Below are 15,160 nucleotides of genomic sequence, written 5' to 3'. Positions count from 1 at the left end.
GCGGACAGATCACCTGAGGTCAGTTCAAGACCAGCCTGGCCGACATGGTGAAACCCCATCTCTATTGAACACACACACACACACACACAATGAGCCTGGCATGGTGGTGCACACCTGCATTTCTAGCTACTCAGGAGGCTGAGGCAGCAGAATTACTTGAACCCAGGAGGTGGAGGTTCCAGTGAGCCAAGACCAAGATCGTGCCACTGCACTCCAGCCAGGGCAACAGAGCACGTTTTCATCTCAAAAAAAAAAAAAAAAAAAAAAAAAAAAAAATGCATAGGAAAGGAGAACCCAGAGTTGAAAACAGAACCCTTCTCTCCACTTCAGGGTATTCTACACTTCTTGCCATGTAGTTGCCTGAAGGTGGGATTTCTTAAAAAAAAAATTTAAGAGCCTTGCTCGGTCACTCAGACTGGAGAGCCATGGTGCGATCTCGGCTCACTGCAACCCCTGCCTCCCAAGTTCAAACGATTCTCCTGCCTGTCTCCCAAGTAACTGGGATTACAGGTGCCCGCCACCACACCCAGCTGGCTTTTGTGTTTTTAGTAGAGACAGTGTTTCACCATGTTGGCCAGGCGGGTCTCGAATTTCTGGCCTCAAGAGATCTACCCATCTCGGCCTCCCAAAGTGCTGGGATTACAGTTGTGAGCCACCACGCCCAGTCTTTAAAATGATTCTTAACACAAACATTGTAAATATATACAAGCAAGCTAATGCCAAATTATACCAATGGAGAAACTTTTATTTACGTCTGTATTCTGTTGACAATCAGCATGATCTGCCTGGCAAAAAACAACTGTCAAGTCAGATGCACCCTCTGTTGGAACACCCTGTCACCACGTAAGAAACAGGGCCGTAACAAAGTCATGCATTATGTTTCCTCAGTTGAGGATCTGAGGTGGATGGTGGGGTGGGGTGGGGTGGGAGAGTGGGGGGCGGCAGCAGGGTAAATACACCATTATGGCACATGAAATAATTACACACATAAAAATATTCTAATTTATATTTTATTGCATTATGAAAATACATTTATTTGGCAAAGTAATCTAGGCTCCAAGTTGAAATAAAAGAAAATTCTGAAGAGAGTGTACTGATTTGTAAAATGTGAAATAGATGTATTCTAACCAATACATATTACCACTCTTATTAGGCCAAAACCCAATAAACCTAATTTTTATAATTCCATATGAAATTACAAGGTGTTTTGCATTCATCCACTTTATGATTAGCACAAATCTTGAGAGAACTGCCCCTTGTTTTATCAAAATCAATGTTAAATTCCTGTTCAGAAGACAATTTGAAACACTACCGAATATTTTTATTTCCTTTGGTTTTATAAGTTGCATTTTCATCCTTACCATGTTACATTTTTTCAGAATCAAACACTGTAGCAGCTTTAGATTCTGCCCATGTACCCTTTAAGTAAACTAGTATACTACATTTACATTATTTGAAAAATTGCTGATTTTACAAATGCAAAAATGCATAAATACATGCCTATCTACACCTGCAAAACAAAATACTCTGAGTCTCAATGCTTTAACAGGCCACACCTCCTGACCGAGGATTTCTGGGATGCCTTTCCAAGCCACAGGGCCTGACTGACTATTCCACTGCTTCAAAACACATTTCTGAAAGGTGTAGTTACAATAAACCCTAAGCAGATTAAATTTACCTAATAATCAACATTTAAAATATGACATTTTCACTACTTCTGTTCTACATTTTCCAGAACTGAAAATATATATTTTTCAAAAATGTACAAGGATTTCACTTTTTAAAAGGGAAAAGTGCTAAAAACATAATACACACATATATATATACACACACACATATATATATATTTTTTCTCACTTTCCTCATCAGCATCTTCAAATTCTTTTTACATGTTGGGTTATAGTCTAGAGAACAGGTAAGCAATCTGCTCAAGGTCAAAAACAAAATATCTTTAATCACTGAGGTCTTGATTCTTCACTCAGATCTTTTAATAGGACTCTGCTTGATGTATGTTAAGAAATATGCCCAAAATCAGCTTTTTAAAAATTCATAAATGAATCAGTTACTATTAGAACTGACATTTTCATTAAGCAAAGTCTGTGTTAAGTGCACCTATGCATACTTGTGGAAATTTACTTCCAATGGCCATCAGTATCTAAAACCAGCTTAACAAGGATTTCCCAATTTAACTACAGAAGTATTCCACCTACCCTAAAGAAGATATTCCATGAGCATTCTACAATTATCTGTATAAACAGCAACAAGTTTGATCTATGATCAACATATGAGTATCTAATAAATATTAAAACTATTAAACTATAGATTAAAATGCAGATCTCTCATAGAGTTAAGTGATGTCACTTTGGTACATTCACCATTATTGTACTTTATTTAATAAAGAAATACATTTGCTCTTGCAAATATAGCAATTGCAAGTTTACAAATAAAACCACAGACCTCAAAGTCGTTAATGCTAAATCTTCAACTTATAACCAACAAAAGTACATCAATTTGTTTACAAATGGTCCATGGCACTACAATTAAAATAAAAAATATCAAAGGTCACAGGATCTTAGGTAGGTTTACTGACAATTTCATAAATATTCTAAAGAAACTTTCAAAATTTCTAAACTTAAATTTGTTTCATTTTAACATTTTTGAAAATGTTTAAAATTTACAATGTTTTAATTTTTCCCCTCTTGGGTACAGTAAATCCATGTTAAGATTTTATTCCAACTATTAGACATAAATATATCATCTAGCTGCTGTGAATCTGACAGTCAAGTCAGTCAGTAGTATATTATCCTACAAACATAAATAGATCCAGATCGTTTTCGTATTTATAGTCATGACAATTTAAGTAGTCAAAACGTAAAACTCGTGGTTGCCCCCCAAATCACCCAAAAGCATATGATACAGTGTCAGAAATTGTTTGCATCACTTTTAGAAGCTCATCTGTGTAGTTCAGGTATCTGAAACTTAAAAAAAAGGGATTCTTTCATATTTTGATAAAAATGTACTCAAATATTTCATAACATTAATATTTATTGCTTTATATGAATACTGTATTGAAAGCCCAAGCATTCAGTTTACACACAGAAATTATACAATTATATACCGCTTCACAAAGGCAGTGAACACATTACATTCTACAAAATCTACTTTACAGAAATTTAAAAACTCTAAATATCAAAAGGTACAGCTGAAGAAACAGGTATAAATTTGGCAGCCAGTAATTTTGACAGGGAAGTTGCAGCTTGCATGACTTTAAACATGTAAATTTGAAAATACTGAATTTGAAGTAATCATTGTGCTTTGTGTTGATCTGAAAAATAGAACACTGGCTGTCGAAGAAGCATGTTCAAAAATATTTAATTCACTTCAAAATGTCATACAAATTATGGTGGTCTCTATGCACCCCTAAAGCTTCAGTCATTCAGCTCAGGTACATAACTAAAGTAATATATTAATTCTTCCAGTACAGTGGTGTTTCATACCATTGACATTTGCATACTCTAGAATAATTTAGAAAGACGTGTAATATTCACAATGTTCCGAAAAGCAAGCAAAAGGTCACAGAACCTGCTTGGTTCTTCTGAGATGGTCTCCTATCAGCTTCATAAGCATTCATTCTACAAAATAGTAAGCTAACATTTGAACACAATTTCCAAGATAAAGCATATTTTCTCATAAATAATGAAGTCTTTTTCTCAGGCACCTCACAAGTATACAAAAGAATTTGAGTTTGAACAGATTTCTTGGAATGTGTTTAGCCTGGTATTTCAACAGACTTAAGATTTCCAGGGTTTCACAAGGGCCAGATTTTATTTCAATTACTCAGAAGAGAAAGAAAATGTCTTCTGAAAGAGGTGAACTCAATCATTACCAATAGAAAAAGTATCCACTGTATTCATCTCTTATAGAAACAGAAAAATATAACATTTCCCCCCTTAGAATAATATATATATATTTATATATATATTTATGTATATATGACTTAAAGTTCCATTGTACATAGCCAAATAATAAAATCTGGAAACCAGGTTGAAACCCTATAATTCACATGTTAATATGTTGAAACTATGACCAAAATATGAAAACTGCTAGAGCTATCAGAAAGAGACAAGAAGCTTCTTGCATATGCATAAACTAAATGTGATAATCTCAAAAAACTTTTCAAAATTATAATTATTACCTTCCAGTTTAAAAACTTTAATTCCAAATTTAAAAAAAAAAAAAAAAATCTATACACAAACCACTGATTTGCCCAGACCAAAGAAAGAAAAAGAGAAAAAAAAAAAAGTCAGGGGTAAGGTAAGCAGGACCCAGAGGAGCTGATATTCACAGTTCTTACATATACAACTCTTTCAGGAATTATCCATAAAGTACTTTATTTTACAACCTGCTTCTCTTGTAAAACTAAAGGTCCACTTTATTACATAAAAGTTTTATACAGTGTTAAAACCAGAACTGTATGTAAAATACTGCATCTAAATGTTTCTAAATAGTTAGTCTTGTTCCATTGGTTCATCGGTGACTTCTGTGGCTTCGTCATAATTTCCCATGGATGATTCTGAAAGAATCTCTCCAGTTTTACTGGAATTGGATCCTACTAATTCTTCTGTTTCAAGGCAGTCAGAAGAACCACTACTTACAGGGCCTTCGTTTTCACTACCTCCAGAGTGCAGTAAATCTTTCTCAGCTTGAGACACTTCAGATTCCTCCATTTGATTATTTTCCTCAGAAGTCTCTTCACTCACAGTTAAGGCATCATCAGTTTCTTTTTCTTGATTTTTTCTTTCTGGGATCATTTCTCTTGATGTCATAAAAGACTCTAAAAATAAGCAAATGTTGTTGTAGTTAAATTTTATTTTCAAAATACCTCCACAGTTAAGTTTCATGAATTCTGATATTCTATAGTTCAAATCATATCCCCTGAAATTCAGCAGCAACTACATACAGGTGGGAGAAAAGCCCAACATCAGCATTATAAGGAGTTCCGTTACGTAAAATTCTTTCATGAAAAAAAATGAAGTACAAGAATTTGAGGATCTCCTTACTCCACCCTTTTACAGATGGTCTCTAAATACCTTCTTCTTCCTCTTCATCCTCTTCTTCATCCTCTTCTGTACAGTGCTGCCGGGTACAATGACTTTCTTTGTCTTTATCCTGAGATGAAGATGATGCTTCTGTTTCTTCTACCACAACTGAAGAAGTTTCACTGGAAGTCGTTTGACTGGCTGTTTCTCTGACTTCACCTTCTTTGTCAAACCTGAGTCTTTTTACCTCATGCTCCTCAGCTTCCACAGCATCTTCATCTGGATGTTTATTTTTCATAGGGCTCACTGAGGAAACTTCTGATTCAGATGTCGAAGAGTCACTGTAAATGTTTTTTTTTATAGTGTCGTTAATAAAATTATTTTCCCCATCTTCTACACCCCCATTTTTAAGGTTAGTGTTTTAAATTGCATTTTAGTGTCAAAGTTAAATTATAACACCTGAGCAAAGAAAAACCAAACAGAATAATTTCAAGGCAACCTAAACTGTTTGATGAATAATTCCCAGTAGGACTTAGAAAAGCTTTATGACTTTTCTGTGCAATTCTCCAGTAAATTAAATATTCTCCTATAATAAAACCACAAGTCTTCCACACAGAAATACTAAGTTCTCTCCCTCATTCAGTCTTCCTTCCCTTAGTGTGATATAGAAAATTTGAAGGTATAAATAAAAGATGTCCTTTTATGAACTACAATGAGAAACTATTCACAAAACCAACTTATTTATAAAGATCTTTTCTCTTTCAAGTAACTTTCAGAAATAACAAATGAAATGTATCAAAACTACTTTACAGTTAGACCCTACATAAACAGTCTCCCCAAATTAGCAGTTTTAAGTCTTGTCTATGTCCACCTTCAACATTTGCTACTGCTGCAAAGAGAAGCCACTGCTCCTATAAACCACATGAAAACCTTGTTTTGTCACTCAGAACTTATAAATAGTAAGTGATAAGTACTGATTGTTAACTACTAATAAAAATATTATTTTTAATATAAAACATACACAAACCTGTGATTTTTCTCTTCATTTTGCTGCAAATTTGCCTCCTTGCTGTCTGTGCTCTCAGGCAACCCATTTGTTGTCATGGGAGCTGACAAAGAAACCTTTGGTCGATTAAGTGGCCTGGGTGTCCCAGGCCCATTTATATTAGACCTATAATAAGATAAATAAACATCATTTCCTATTTTTATAAAAAGTCATCCCTCCTACGGTATGTTTATGTGAATATATCACGGAAGTATTTGCTGCAACTTGTGTTTTCAGGCCCATGGCTTATCAAATTAATAAATTCTATGTAGTTCATCTTATAGTGTCCACAAAATGCCCAATTTTTAAAAAGTACACTAAGTGTGCCACTTGAAATCAGGACAACACAAACTCCATAGGTACTAAAAATCAATAATCTCACCTCTCAGTATAGCTTGGTGAATTTCCAGGAAACATAACACCATTCATTCGATTTAAACTATTGGAATTGTTCTTCCTATAAGAAAAGAAAATATACTTATGGATGACTTCATTTTTTTTATTTTTTGGGATGGAGTCTGGCTCTGTCACCCAAATTGGAGTGCAGTGGCGCAATCTCGGTTTACTGCAACCTCCACCTTCCAAGTTCAAGTGATTCTTGTGCCTCAGCCTCCCAAGTAGCTGGGATTACAGATGTGCGCCACCATGTCCAGCTATTTTTTGTATTTTTAGTAGAGACGGGGTTTTACCATGTTGGCCAGGCTGGTTTTGAACTCATGACCTCAAGTGATCTGCTCACCTTGACCTACCAAAGTGCTGGGATTACAGGCATGAGCCACCGCACCCAGCCTTTTTTTTTTTTTCCTGAGTGCATGGATCCATGATTCCACCAATGCTCCCCTTTGAGATCTTACATGTGGATGTTATTTGAAGCAAAGGGAGTGTGATGACTAATCCTGGTATAACACCAGGAGCTTTAAATCTTGAAAATGTGGGGTTGCTTCTCTTGGCCCAGTAGTTTGCTGCTGTTGCTAAGTTTGGGAACATTCACAGTGAGGCAAAGTAAACTCCCAAACTCAAAATACTTCCCCAGTGCCTTTTTAACCGTTGTTTTTTTTCTCCTCAAAGACTGGGATCTCAGACACAATGGCAGGTAGAGCAGTGGAGCCATCCATGCACTGATCTAGAAACATTCTCACAGCATAACAGGTTTTCATCTGTGCTTTCTTAGCAACTAGCTTGACTTGACCAAGTAGCTTGCATTCAGGGAATTCAAATTCTCCAAACAGAAATGTCAACATTAATTCTCCAACCCATGGTCTTGAGCTGATCCAACCTATGGCTGATCCTGCATTGTAGCTGATCAGCAGATCAGTACTCTCACCATGTGAAAGTTTTCCAATAGATGCCATCATTGCCTTGAATCGTCTCTGAACTTGGAGACTGCTGGTTCCAATCTTAACACTTGATCCGGCGACAATGCCTATCAAAAGGCCACAGCAGTGGCAGAGAGCTGATGACTTCTCAAGGGCAATAAAATTAGGCATATTTTTCAAACTGCTAGCATAAGGAGTACCCATTTCCTTGTTCTCGTTCCCAACCACAATTAGACCTCTTGCTCACACCAACACTTAGTAATGCCTTGTGTAACCCATCAAATATAAAACACAAGAATACTAAACTTGGGGTCACAGGGTGGAAATGAGATTTATTTGCTGGGTCTAGCACAGACTTGGCTGCTTTTTTTAATGTCCTTAACATCCCCAATGCTGGGTGTGGGTTCCAATACATCAAGTGAATACTGTCTGCTTTTCCCAGACAGCTCAAATCTTCCTCAAAGGTCCAGGAGGCCATTAGTGTCCACTGCATCATCTGGAGGGCTGCTGGTCTGCAAGTCCTTTCTTAGATGAGACAATGTGGGAGATTGATTCCGACTTAATTCTTTAATTTTGGTATGAATCATGGGTCTAAAAGATCTTTTGTAAGATCTGTCACAGACCCAAACAAAAAGACCTTTGTGAGAATTAGCATAAGCATACAATTTAAGAAAAGAATCCGTTATTAGTCACTATGTCTTGACTGCACTTCTTTACCATTTTTCCAAAATACCTCACATTAATTAGCAAAACAAAACATATTTTGGTTCATAAAGGAAAGAAATTTTATACATTTTAATAGTTTTTCTGTCAAGAAACGTAGTATGGAATTATTTTAGACTCTTATTTAACAACATAATTATATTCTTGAGAACATTCTAAAAAACAAATTCACTGGGCTGGGCGTTGTGGTTCACACCTGTAATCTTGGCATTTTGTGAGGCCAAGGTGGGAGGATCACTTAAGCCCCTGGGAGTTTAAGGCTGCAGTGAGCTATGATCACTCATCACTGCACTCCAGCCTGGGTAACAGAGTAGTCTATGAAAGCAGAGCCAGATTAACCTTAAACCAATGGTTCTCAGCAGGGACAACCTCCCCTCCCTGTACTCCACATCCCCAGAGAACATCTGGCAATGTCTAAAGATATTTGAAGAGGGGAACACTACTGGTATAAATGGGTAGAGGTCTAGGACACTGCAAAATCTCATAATTCCCAGGACACCCACTCACAATAGAATTATCTGGTACAAAATGTCCATGGTTCCAAGGTTGAGAAACTGTGTCCTAAATTTAATTCTTACTTTGCTGTATATAAATCTTGACAACTACAAACACTTTTCCATCATAAAGAGAAAAGCCATCAAGCAGTTATTCCAAATATGGGAATTATGCCCTAGAGATACCATGGAAAGACATCTAAGATGGCATTTCAGGGAAATGAGTGCCATTTGACAGTATGCAAAATCCAGTAACATTTAAATTATAGTAAATGACTAATCTCTTTAATTCACATCTCTTTACTGGAAAAAAAAAACATACAGATAATGTTATCAGTAATATTCTACTTTGGGGATTGAATGGTAGGTTCACAAGTATGTTATCACACTTAATTACATGTAAAATAAATCCAGTATATTTTAAGAATAACGTATTAGAAGCAATAAAATAATTAAAAACAGTATTAAATAATATACTAGAAATAGAAAAAATATACTTACTCTGAAGAAGGATAAACACAGCTAACAACCATCACATTCTGCAATAACAAAAATTAGTGATTTAGTATGAGGAAAAGTACTACAACATAAAGTTTAATCATTTGTTTTTAACTTGTTTCTCAAATCATGGTGGTGGGTTAAATTCCATTGATTCTAATTTTGCTAATAAAGAAAAATAAATGGTTAAAAATGAAAACCAGTTAAATGAAAAATAAATGGTTAAAAATAAAAACAACAAAAACTAAAAGGACCAAAACAGAGTATCCTACTCAGCCACTGATTTTTTTTCCCTAGACTTATTTTTTACCCTAATCTACTTATTCTAGACCTCTGACATCATATACTATATGTAGTAGTGGAACCAAGCTCTCTTATTTTAGGTGGAATCACCCAAAGATGTCGAGAGATTGAAGTATGTAGGACACATGTAACTGATTTTCATTACAAAGCAACACCCAATCCATAGCTTGTTATGTTGCATCATACATCCCACACAAAGAGACTCAAACCTTTTTTGTAATATATTCACAATCTTCCTGGTAAAAATAACTTTACTAGTAGTCAGTGTTAACTTATAAGCCATAGTGTTTTGCATTTAATCCCCCTCACAGCCCTATTATTAACCACATTTTACTGAGAAGAAAGCTAACTGGCCCAAGGTTACACAACTGTGAAGCACTGTAACCCTGATTTAAAGGCAGGGCACCTGGTATGACTACTGCAACATATTGCTTCTTCACCCAAAGATCTCAGAAATCTAATTATTAAAACTCCTGGAGCTGAAAAATAAGTACTGATGAACCATCTTAGTTTCCTGGCCTTTGGGGATATTATTCAATTGAGTGTACAGAGGATCAACAAAACATATTAACCCAGTAAGGCCTCAAGAGCTATTGCAAATCACTATGTAATGGTTTACGATTCCTGTTTCCAGGGTAAAATAAAGTGAATTTGAACCAGATCCTTAAAATGAACACTGGAGTGTTTGAGGACCAATCATCAACAGAAAACTAGAACTCGTTAGTCCGATCTTGGTTCTCACAGGGCTCCTTCATTTTTCACTCAAGTCAATTTCTTACTTTTCACTCCCTTAAATACCTTGAATCTTTGTTCTTCACACCATTTCCTTTATTCAGAATACCCTTCCCTTACTCTAACATTCACTCAACTCCCTCCACACACACAAACACTAATGTTTATCCCTCAATCTCACCTGCATCTTTCTACTCAATACCTCATTTACAAGCTTTGCATCAGTAAGTTTCCAAAGTTATGTACCTCTGAACTCCAGGATTGAGAAAATAAATTCCATGCATAAATAAACTTTATAAAACACTCTGTAAAGTTAAAATAGCAATTATAACTTCTCAGAACCTTTAATAAGTTGATGTACACTATGATTTTCCAAGAAATAATAAGCTGCTTTTCCCAAACTTCAATGATCAACATGCAAACCCTCCCCTACCTGCTCCTATTAAATCTCTTCGTAAAACATAAAATGCAACTTGGAAAACAATTTGGGAAACTCAAGGTAGGATGGAAAACATATTTCAAGAACAGGTACCTGAAACAGATCTTATTCAATCATCTTTTCTAATAAAAGTTGTTAAACTGCAGCATAATTCCAATAATAAAATAAATACCTTTTCTACTCCTCTGAGAAATTTGTCTGTTCCTGTATAGTTTCTCCTTGGATCTGTTAACAATTCACATAGTCGCTGAATAGTAAAAGGGATACTGCAAAAGAATGTAATTTTACAGTGTGAGGTCACTGATTATCAAGAAAATCAGGAACATTATTTCTTTTGCTAGGTAAATCTGTGTCTAGTCACCCATGTGTTAAGATACAAAAGAAAATGCTGTAATAGGGAAACAAATGGATGAGTCAATTCAAATAGACAAGAAAATAAGCATATCTTTCTATTTAACAAAAAACGAACTCTCCCTTCCTTGATTTAAAAAGCAATAAAGTCAGGGGTGGGGGGTCTGCGGGAATGGTTAACGGGCACGAAAATATAGTTAGAATGAATAAGATCTAGTATTTGAAAACACAACAGGTTGACTACACCACTAATTTATTGTACACTTTAAGAGTATAAGTGGAGTGTTTGTAGCAGAAAGCATAAATGCCTGAGGGAATGGATAACCCAATTACCCTGATGTGATTATTACGCATTGTATACCTATATCAAAAGTATCTCATGTACCCCATAAATATATAAACCCACTATTTACCCACATAAATTCTTGTTTTTTACAAAAAGCGATTTAGAAAGAACATCCAAAATTAAGAAAGCTTCAAAACTGTGGAAAAAAATTTTATATAATATTCTAAATTCTGATAATTTGATTACGTTTACAAAAGAGGTAATACAAATAATCAAGCTGGGGTTTATTTAATATAGAAACTTTTTCTCAAGTATTCTTCTGCACCCAAAGTTTTCTTTAAAATGTTCAAACAAAACTACAAATAAAGTATTTTAAATATGGTTCTGCTCCATTATTACAATTTCATATACAACCTACATGTTTAATCCAACTTAAAATACAGCAATAATGATTTAACTTTACCAAATACTTTCACTATATTTCAATTTTCACTAGGTCATAGTAAATACAAAATTAATATAGCCTAGAACTAAAATCATTTTATATTAATATTTTTAAAGGTTTTGAGCTCATGTAGCTATTAGCATTCATAAGAATTACAAACCAAAAAGAGAACAGCTGAATTATGAGTATGAGGTACACCAAACACAGCTAAAAAGTACAAACATAAATCTTCGGACACCAGTGTCTGCCATACCAATCTGTTTATTCTCTTTAATGAAAAGAATTACAAAGTCTCAAATTAATAGTTAACATTCACAAAGTAGTTGTTGTTCTTTTTTTTTTTTTTTTTTTTTTTTTTGAAACAGGGTCCCGTATTTTCGCCCAGGCTGTGGTTAAGTGGCATGATCTTGGCTCACTGCAATCTCCGCCTCCTGGGTTAACGCAATTCTCCTGCCTCAGCCTCCTGAATAGCTGGGATTACAGGCGTGCGCCACCACGCTAAGCTAATTTTTTCGTATTTTTAGTAGAGACAGGGTTTCATCACCATGTTGGTCAGGATGGTCACAATCTCCTGACCTCGTGATCCTCCCGCCTCGGCCCCCCAAAGCGCTGGGATTACAGGCATGAGCCACTGTGCCTGGACAGTTGTTTCATTTTTTTACAGGCAGTTTGACACAGTATTTTCTTCCCCCACAAGGTACACTAGTGAGTTATAATGCCAGGACTTAAACCCAATCTCTCTAACTTCAAATTCCACGGTACCACACATATTTCACAAAACTATGGTTGTTTATTTTCTAATTGATAAACTACATTTGGTTCTCATATTCTTTCCATCAATGCTATTCTTATGTTCAAAGTATAAGATGTCCAAAAAACTCTGAAAATGCTTAAAGTACATGTTATTCATATGAGAACAAATGTTTTTAGATAAATTTTAGAGTCCAAGAATCAATCTTTTGTCTCACATCTAAAGTCTCATCCAAACCTAAAAGTGAGAAAACTGTTCTGCCAAAAGACAAGGCACTGAATAAAAGATTAAATGTTTGCCTGATATCCCATTCAGAAGCAACTAGAAATTCCTCTGGGTTTCTAAGGAAGAATACTCTTTCTTGCCTTAGAAAATCCACTCAGAGTGAATTACAGCGTCAAAACGAAGAATCCTTTTAAATGGGGAAGTACAAAGCACACCAACAGCATTACTAATTATAAAACAGGCTTACACATCTTTTGTTTCATTCCTATAAAGACAACATATAATTAGAAATCTACAGCTAATACACAAAACTCCACTTTTAGTTTAAGCATTTTCCAAGTTGCATGTGTAACAGTATCGGTTTCTCACTTGTCAATCAAAATTTTCTCATCCTTGACTGACGGTTTCTTAAGGGCAGGAGCTCTTCACATACATTATGTTCAATATATAATTTTGTGTATGTATACATATATATGCACATACATATATACACATATATATGTGAAAGCCAGTATTATCGTGGATTTCAGAATATTAGTGGTACAACTCGCCTTAGCTCCTCTTCTAGTTCACTGCTCTTCAAACCTTACACACACACACCACACCTATTTCCTCACATTTATCACTCCACAGTGATACTATCATTAAAAGTTTATTATTCAAAACATACAAAATAGCACCACCAGTTTGAGTATTCAACAAATGTTTGGGTATTCAAATAGTACTTAACTGAAATACATTGTGTAGTAGTTATGCCTTTTCTTCCAACTAAAATTTTTTCCCACACTATGTTTTCTCACTAAGTAAAATTAGTTTTAACAGATGAGCATTTTTTTTCTTCCCAGAGACAGGGTCTTGCTATGTTGCCCAGGCTGGAGTGCAGTGGCTATTCACAGGCACGATCCCACTACTGATCAGCACGGGAGTTTTGACCTCCTCCATTTCCGACCTGGGCCAGTTCACCCCTCCTTAGACAACCTAGTGGTCCCCCACTCCTGGGAGGTCAACATATTGATGCTGAACTTAGTGCAGACACCCAATCGGCATAGCACACTACAGCCCAGAACTCCTGGGACTCAGGATCCTCCAGCCTCAGCCTCCCAAATAGCTGGGACTACAGACATGCACCACCGTGCCTGGCCAGATGAGCATTTTAAAACTTCTCGTTTAACATTTACACTGAGTATCTTGGCTTTCTTTAGAAACCTAAGTTAAACTGTAGCCAATTATTAATATTTTATCTGTTGGTTTAATATTAATACTGCTGGTCTGGGAGGGGAATATGTGTTTACACAGCAATGCCAGCCACAACAGCCTACGATAAAATGAGTTTACGATAAAATGAGTTTAAGTTCTCAATTTCAGAAGCTTTTTTCCAAAAGATCCTTATTTCAAAAAACAAAAGCTTTTAAAAGCCATTTACCAAGTGTCCAATAGATGGCACTAAAATGTCACATAACACTCCCTTTTCTCATATGACAGGCTAAAACACAACCAAACACTTCCTACAAATCAATGCATCCACTGTAAATATTAGTATGATAACTGAATGTAACAACAGCATTGAAAGGTCTCTTTACATATAGATTGTACTTTTAAACTTATTCCATAAATATAAGAGCCTATTATAAATTAGAAATACTAACCTTGCTCAACAGCACAGTCGACAGGCATGAAAATAATTACAATTACAGTAATAAATGCTAACAAAATTGTGTAAAAAGTGCTATGGAGACAGAATAAACTGTATGCCGAGCTTAGTAAGCATGACGCTGGAAAAACTTAATTTGAAGTAGACCTCTAAAAGAAGGCAAAAGAATAAACCAGGTAAGCCAGTACAGAATGAATACATTTGGTAAAAGTATAAGAAAACTCTGTCCTCTGGCCAGGCATGGTGGCTCACGCTTGTAATCCCAGCACTTTGGGAGGCCAAAGCAGGCAGATCACCTGAAATCAGGAGTTTGAGACAGCGTGGCCAACATAGTGAAACCCCGTCTCTACTATAAATACAAAAAATTAGCTGGGCGTGGTGGCGGGCGCCTGTAATCCCAGCTACTCAGGAGACTGAGACAGGAAAATCACTTGAATCCGGGAGGGAGAGGCTGCAGTCAGCCAAGATCGTGTCATTGCACTCCAGCCTGGGCAACAAGAGTGAAACTCTTGTCTCAAAAACAAAACAAAACAAAAAAAAAGCTCTGCTCTGATAGTCATCCATTAGACATAGCATAGAAAATAGTTTATTCTAACTCCTGAAAATATTAAGGCTTTTCCCACACATATTAAGAAAAGCAAATATAGGAAGAGGAGTGTTAAAACAAACACACATGCCACTCATTCTCAATAAAAAGTCTCAATTGAAATCCTTCAATCTGGTAGGGAGTGGGGACAAGATGCTCCTTAGTAAAGGTGTACTATAAAATAAACTTTGGGCCAGGTGCAGTGGCTCACGCCTGTAATCCCAGCACTTTGGGAGGCTGAGGCGGGCAGATCACCTGAGGTCAGGAGTTCGAGAC

The 15,160-nt window shown here is 35.9% G+C and overlaps 2 protein-coding genes across 3 annotated transcripts in view; both read right to left on the bottom strand.

Moving 5' to 3' along the window:
• Positions 1-992: 992 nt before the first annotated feature.
• Positions 993-15,160, bottom strand: part of PPP4R2 (protein phosphatase 4 regulatory subunit 2) — a 74,735-nt gene continuing 60,567 nt past the window's right edge. For both annotated transcript variants that reach the window (XM_032290484.1, XM_032290486.1), the window contains 6 exons: positions 10,762-10,855; positions 9,119-9,156; positions 6,467-6,541; positions 6,067-6,210; positions 5,091-5,380; positions 993-4,834 (listed from right to left, as the gene is read on the bottom strand). In XM_032290484.1, coding sequence (XP_032146375.1) covers positions 4,509-4,834; positions 5,091-5,380; positions 6,067-6,210; positions 6,467-6,541; positions 9,119-9,156; positions 10,762-10,855 — 967 coding nt within the window. In that variant the 3' untranslated portion in view covers positions 993-4,508. The remainder of the gene's footprint in view (positions 4,835-5,090; positions 5,381-6,066; positions 6,211-6,466; positions 6,542-9,118; positions 9,157-10,761; positions 10,856-15,160) is intronic.
• On the bottom strand, positions 7,067-9,107 carry EBLN2 (endogenous Bornavirus like nucleoprotein 2). Its single transcript, XM_032290487.1, is given in 3 exon segments — positions 7,067-7,629; positions 7,631-7,770; positions 7,772-9,107. Coding segments are annotated over 3 exon segments (861 nt in total). The 5' UTR covers positions 7,988-9,107; the 3' UTR covers positions 7,067-7,124.

The sequence above is a fragment of the Sapajus apella genome, unplaced genomic scaffold (assembly GCF_009761245.1).
Source record: "Sapajus apella isolate SASKATOON/1434 unplaced genomic scaffold, GSC_monkey_1.0 scaffold23, whole genome shotgun sequence".
Lineage (NCBI taxonomy): Eukaryota > Metazoa > Chordata > Mammalia > Primates > Cebidae > Sapajus > Sapajus apella.
This window is presented reverse-complemented; position numbering and strand designations above follow the sequence as displayed.